Raw genomic sequence first — 6,811 nt, 5'->3', positions numbered from 1 at the left:
AGAGTAATTTACAACAGCTTCGAATGTGGCTCAGCCAATCAGAATCAAGGACTGGAACTATCCGTTTTATAATACTTTTTAAAGTATCCACCTTTTTCTTGTCGTAAAAATGGGCGCGGCCATTTGTAAATTCAATGGGTCTGGCTTCCGGTCTCATCTGCGTCCACTCTGTCCAGCAATTTTTAGCTGAACAAAACGGTTCGTTTTGCTGCTTGATATTGAAAGTTTGTGTGTCTTGTCTTATATTATTTTAATGTATTACCGTATTCTTCCACCAAACAATGTAGTTCCTCAGAATCAGTTGTGGTTGCAACAAAGTGGTTGCCAAGCAACAGACAAATGTAAACAAAGGTGTATGTTTGTAGAGTAATTTACAACAGCTTCGAACGTGGCTCAGCCAATCAGAATCAAGGACTGGAACTATCCGTTTTATAATACTTTTTAAAGTATCCACCTTTTTCTTGTCGTAAAAATGGGCGCGGCCATTTGTAAATTCAATGGGTCTGGCTTCCGGTCTCATCTGCGTCCACTCTGTCCAGCAATTTTTAGCTGAACAAAACGGTTCGTTTTGCTGCTTGATATTGAAAGTTTGTGTGTCTTGTCTTATATTATTTTAATGTATTATCTTAATTATGAACACACTGGTTTGTAGTGCAAACAATTTGACCATTTACTGCACATTATTCTCCTCGTTGCGGCTAATGAACCGGAAGTCTCACCCATAGGCTTACTTCCGCTTTGAAGAAAAAGGTGGATATTCAAATAGAAAACAATTTTTACACTGTAATAATATATTACAATATTACTGTTTTTACACTATTTTTGGTGAAATAAATGCAGCCTTGGCGAGCATAAGACACTTCTTTCCAAAATATAAAAAAAAAATCTTACCAGCCCTAAACTTTTAATAAATATAAAATATGAAATATAAACTTTATCTGTTACAGGTTAAAACCACAAGTATTTATGCTTTCAGCTGTTAAGCTGTGGTTGGCTCTGCAGCATCATTTTAAGCAGAATCACTCACATGCAGCTTTATTTGCCTCATTTAGAATGTTCCAAGTTCCGTATATACTGGAGTCCCTTTCAGCAGTGTGATCCAGATGAGTAGAGAGCTCATGGAGAACTGGGAAGAAAGTACACCTCACTATACGCCACCTCCGATGCTGAACCCAACACGTAGTGGAACGGGGCTCTTTTGCAACCTATTGTCTTCCCTAGCTGTGGAAAACAGAGCACTGTGGACAGACGAGAGGAAAGATGATGACTCACAAAGGTAAGCATTCAAATGTTTGTTTGTTTCTTCTCAGTTTTGGTTGCTCATTGGTGTCATACAGGAAGCATTTGTATTATTTCCCCTAATACAAATGCTTTCTTTTTTCTTTTTATTTATTAAGAGCATGTCTGAACAGCTAAAAGAATTGTAGCTTATTTGACAACAATAATCTGTCGGAAGATAAATAATGCAAAATTTAGTGTCAAGTTTTTTCGTTCTTGATTGGGAGAGCATCTGCTTGGTTGTGTGTAATCTTCCTAATTTTAACCCTCTGGCGTTGTTCGCATGGTGACCTATTTTAATTTCAATGAAATTAATGTACCTTACTGTAGTTTGATAATGTTTTTTATTTTATTTAATATCTTGTTTTTTAGGGGATTTTATGGTCAATTATATTTACTGAATAGTTCCATTTATTAACTGTTATCCACTTTTTGAGCATAGACCTTGTCGTAAATCTTGAATACTTTGGAGCACAGACTTGAATGGAAAAAAAAAAGTGAAAAAAGTGAAACTAAAAAAAAAATTATAGAATTTTAAGTTTATTTTTATGAAAAATGCACAAAATACTGTTTTAAAATTTTACATGAAACATTTTCCAAATCATGTTTAACTCTAAAACTGCAAGAAAATCAAAGCCATAAATCTAAACAAGTTGTGTTCCAAATTTGAGGTTGATACCTCAAAAAAAAAAAAAAGAGAGCTCTCAGTAAGATTTTGTTTGGACACAGTACCAAAAGTTTCTACTAGATAAAATTTGCTTCCCATTCATTTCCAATGTGGTCATTTTTGACCGAACAAACACCAGAGTCAGGCTTCTTTGAGACAGATGATTTCATGAAACTTTGTCACATTTACACTCAAGGTGCATAAATATAGGCCCAGAGTTCCAAGCTGAGCTGCCAGATTTGATAACAGGAAGAGAGCCTGAGGTGTGTCCAGAGGAACCAGTCAGGGAGGAGTTGTTATGGAAACCCTGGGCAGAGCTAGAGGAAAATGACACCCTTTTACAGCACGGTAATCAAAATAAAATATTTAAATTACCCTTAAACCACTAGTTTTTTCTTCATTAATGAGTTTTATCTGGAACCTCAGTGGAGAACCTTCTTGACCTGAGTGCCTCAAGTGTTCTACCAGGAGGTGGCGCCAATTTGGAGCTTGCTCTTCATAGCCTGTCTCACTGCCAGGGAAACATTCTAGTAAGTGCAATATTCATTATGAACTCATGCTTGTAGATTTATATTTTGTGATTGCTTTCACATTTACCTTTTCAAAATGTCCTTGGTAATAATGACTTCTGATGACAAAATATCATCTACATTATAGATAGATCTATATTAAAGATATTCTATCTTTCACAAAATAATGCAGCATAATTTTTAATTTCCTTATTTTTCCTGGTTACAGGCAGCGCTGGAGATGCTGTTGTTTAAAAACTCCCCTCCATCAGAAAACTATCACTATTCTGGTAAACACTAATTTGTTGATCGTCAAAAACTTCTACAGTCAGCATATTATAAATAAGACTAATCCAGTTGCACTTTCCATTTAGGCATGGAAATATGGGCTTTGAGTGAACAAAAACTGTTCCATAAAGCATTCACAATTTATGGAAAAGATTTCTCCTTCATACACAAAATGGTAATATATTGAATATGTGCAACTCTAAACCACCAAATATCAGAGACCAGAGTATTTACAGTTCTCATACTTTCAGGTGAGAACGAAGCAGGTGGCACAGTGTATTGAATTCTACTACAACTCCAAGAGGCTCTCAGAGAAACAAAACAAGCAGAGGGAGAGAGAAAAAGAAAGTCTGGAGGAAGAGAGAATTGCAGCCATCATCAGTCAGGTAAGACTGACTTTGATTACGGCACATCAGTGTCAGTCGATCATAAGAACTGACCCGGCACACCCATGAACGGGTGTGTAATGTTTTTTATAATATAGGCGGAGGCTATATGCTAACAATAGGCCATTTAATTTAATACAAAAATGTGAATGATAATCAGTTGTTTTTAACGGATTGCTTTTGCCCAGCCTTACCTAAATCCCATACAAAAACACTGCGCATTAAAAGAATACGAAATTTTACAGAACCTATTTACTGGTGTTATTATTTTTAGATCACATTCAATAGATTACATTGGTTCGTAAAATGTCATGTTTTTAAGTTTTGCTTTGACCAGCAGGTAACGCCAGCCACAAAGATGATGGTTAACCAAGCCAGTATTGACAGACTGATTCACACCCCACCACTTCCCACAAGCTTTCCCTGTAAACAGTGCGGAAAGTAAGCATAGACAAATTTTGCCTGTGTTATAGTACTGACAATATTGAAATTCATGGTCCGTTTCACATTAAGTGTTGTTCAGCCTTCTCTTTGACCTTGCAAAATGTCTTTACAGGATGTTCTATAAAATCAAAAGTAGAAATGCTCACATGAAGATCCATCGGCAGCAGCAAGAGGACTGGAGGGAAAAACTACGGATACACCCAAACCAGCACCACAACCTTAACCTGACCAGAGCACTGGCTCATCCAAACCAGCAAATCCTAACCCAGACCCACCATCAGAATCACATCCTGACCCAAAGTCTGATTCAGAATCTGGTTCAGTCACAGACCCAGTTGGCTTTTCTTCAAAGCACAAAGACTCAGAGTACATGCCCAACAGGCAGTACCAGTTGCATGGCTCCCACCCAGAATCCACAGATTGTGTCTAAAGCACCTCCCTTACAACTCCACACTGGACACCAGCAGACATGGAGCTCCCTTCACAGTGTAGACGCAGGAGGCCTGTTCTATAACAGAGGATCCATGGTAAACGGGCTCCATTTGAGCATACAGGACACTGTCAGTAAACCATGGGCTGATACCCAATAACTGACATACCAAAACGGACTTGTACAGTTTGTAATTTGTTAAGAACTTAGAGATATTACTGCTTTCAAGAGCGTTTTTAAAGACTTCTCGAATTTAAGAACCACTGTAATGTGAAAAAAAAAAAAAAAAAAATTGCCAAGTGCTTTAAGTAACGGTTTTTATTTTAAACAGCACATGACAAACGTTTAAGATACAAGTTTATTAAATATCACATCACATCTAAAAGCCTCCATTAGGTCCTGGGGGGGGAAAAAATAAATAAAATTACTGAAATTCCACCCATTTCAACCTAAAATCTTAAAGTTCAGTTGCTGCCTTAAAGTAAAATGAATTGTTGTACAAGTCTTTAACTTACATTAAACTTCAACTTGAAGAGTTAATGTAAATACATAAGTTGCCATGACTTCTTGTAAACAGTGTACAGTGTATTAGAAGCCAATACCACCTAATGACCACTGGGCATTTTCGTCTAGGGGCTCACTCCACCAACCCCCTCGTGCAGAGTCAGCTGGTTTCCTTGCAACAGGTCCCTGAAAAGAGGGCTTCATAACGGATTGTTTTTGCAGTTGCATGGGCTTAAGCATTTGGGAAGGAACTGAAAATAGAAGGCATGATCAAGATTATTATAGGAACTTACAAACACACCAAATGATTCTAAATCATTGGTAATTAAGCTGATTAACTTGCCCTTCACAGGGTCCTTGATTTGTCCAATTCCAGGTGTCTCAGCTCTCAGTCGGTCCACAAAAAGGCTTTCAATGCCACGTACTGGGTAAATGCACCTCACGGTCCTCCTGATTAAAAAGAATAGTTAGCCGTGTGGCCAAGAAACCAAGCAAAAATAAAACTTATTTGGGTCATAGTTGGACCGATTTAGCTCTTAAATTTATACACAAGTAATAATTTTAATCATTTAAATATACCTGTATGCAGTATCTCTTGTGATGACTGGCCTACTGTCCGTGGAATACAACTCATGAAATATGATCTCATTTTCATAAGTCACATATTGTTGATCGATCTGAATAGCAAGAAGTTGAATAAAGCCACTTTCATATGTCAGATTTTAAACACATTGATCACAAAACCCACACACTTTTTATAAATACTGACCCAACAATATTTATCCACTAAATCAAAACCAATGCCAAACCTAGCCCTCACAGACATTTTTGCATCTTTACATAAATTAGTATTTTTAATACATTTATTTCCCTCATGGGGACCACTAGCCGGTCCTATTGTTGCCAAGTCCACGGTTTTCCTCCACAGAACTGGGATACTTTTATACCGTTGCCGCGGGTTATTTTAGTTTGTGGGTTGAAGCACACCAGCCTGCCCCCCAGAACGCAATTTCAACCGAGGAGGACCCCCTAGAATGTGATTGGAGCAATTTTGATGCCAATTTTCCCCGGAATGCTGGTTTTGTTACCCAGACCTGGCCCATTCTCACAAGGTCAAAATTTTAGGATTTACTGTCGTTGTGGAGAAATTCGGCAACACACCTGAAATCTAGTGCCACAGGTGTTAAGTCCAAAAGAGAAGAGGACTCTGGACTCATCAGTTTCTTGAGGTCTGCAGTTTGTGTCCAATAGTGTGGTTCTGGCAGGATCTGCTGTAGGTACCGCTTTAGTGATATCGCTCACTATAGTCATCACACCCTCAGTAGAGCACACTGCAAAGAAGAAACTTTAGCTGCAAGCAAACTGAACATTGCATTTGCCACTTTACACAATCCTTTACCACTCCATCCCTAGACCTATATTGGATCAAGAAAGCTCAACCAAAAAGAAATGCACTTTCTGATGCCAATGCCATAGATTTGTGTGAAGCCATTAAAAGCTGCATTACCCAAGAGCTCAGTGGTTTGGAAGAGGCAGCGTTTGGCCGAGCACTGCTCAATCTTCAAGGTTTTAGAATTTCTAGTGAGAAGTTCAAAAGTACCATAGAACTGCTGCAGAGTAATATTCTATTAACAGAGAGAGACATTAAATGTCAGCCACACAGTCAACGACTCAAAGGTAATTGAGGAACTTAAAATGGCATCTGCAACTGGGTCCTGCAAGTGATTAAGTCTAACCTCAGACATATCCGATGGTAAAGAGAGGAACATCCAATACTAAGGTGGTGCTGTAATTGGTCATGATGTAGCCACGCTCAGATGCAAGCTGTGAGGTCAGTGTGTAGGGCTCGATGGTAATGTCCCACAAGTAATCATACTTCTTATGGTCCTTCATGAAGCTTATGCCATAGTTAGCACACACAGTCAAAAACCGGAGGGACTGTGGAGAGAGAGGGGACACACACACACACACGAGTTGTTAAAGTGTTAAGATGTCTCAGATGGCCAATAGCTTAAGTGTAAAAGTTACTGGTTCTTACAAACATTCTGGATATCACGGACATCAAGGATGAAAGCAGTCACAGAGGAAAAATGGTAATAGGCCTCCATTTGAGGCATGATGTTCAAAGTCCATTTAATTTCCAGAGAGTACTCGAAAAGGCCCTCTGAAATATACTGGAAGAATGAAACCGAACTCTGAAAACCAGATCATTCTGGCAAATTCTAGCTTTCCTCAATCTCAGATTTTCTCAAGAGGGTCTAGTTGCAGCCTTGCACTTGCACTCTCAGACTTGCATTCTCAGACA

The 6,811-nt window shown here is 38.5% G+C and overlaps 1 protein-coding gene and 1 pseudogene across 2 annotated transcripts in view; one reads left to right on the top strand and one right to left on the bottom strand.

Moving 5' to 3' along the window:
• LOC107702062 (uncharacterized) overlaps positions 1–4,275 on the top strand; it is a 12,391-nt gene extending 8,116 nt beyond the window's left edge. For both annotated transcript variants that reach the window (XM_016504253.1, XM_016504252.1), the window contains 8 exons: positions 1,053–1,276; positions 2,142–2,293; positions 2,372–2,475; positions 2,684–2,744; positions 2,829–2,917; positions 2,994–3,128; positions 3,469–3,569; positions 3,685–4,275. In XM_016504253.1, the coding sequence (XP_016359739.1) occupies positions 1,053–1,276; positions 2,142–2,293; positions 2,372–2,475; positions 2,684–2,744; positions 2,829–2,917; positions 2,994–3,128; positions 3,469–3,569; positions 3,685–4,162 (1,344 nt within the window). In that variant the 3' untranslated portion in view covers positions 4,163–4,275. The remainder of the gene's footprint in view (positions 1–1,052; positions 1,277–2,141; positions 2,294–2,371; positions 2,476–2,683; positions 2,745–2,828; positions 2,918–2,993; positions 3,129–3,468; positions 3,570–3,684) is intronic.
• Positions 4,276–4,314: 39 nt separating this feature from the next.
• LOC107702045 (uncharacterized) overlaps positions 4,315–6,811 on the bottom strand; it is an 11,789-nt pseudogene continuing 9,292 nt past the window's right edge.

Source organism: Sinocyclocheilus anshuiensis, unplaced genomic scaffold (assembly GCF_001515605.1).
Source record: "Sinocyclocheilus anshuiensis isolate Anshui unplaced genomic scaffold, SAMN03320099.WGS_v1.1 scaffold318, whole genome shotgun sequence".
Lineage (NCBI taxonomy): Eukaryota > Metazoa > Chordata > Actinopteri > Cypriniformes > Cyprinidae > Sinocyclocheilus > Sinocyclocheilus anshuiensis.
This window is presented reverse-complemented; position numbering and strand designations above follow the sequence as displayed.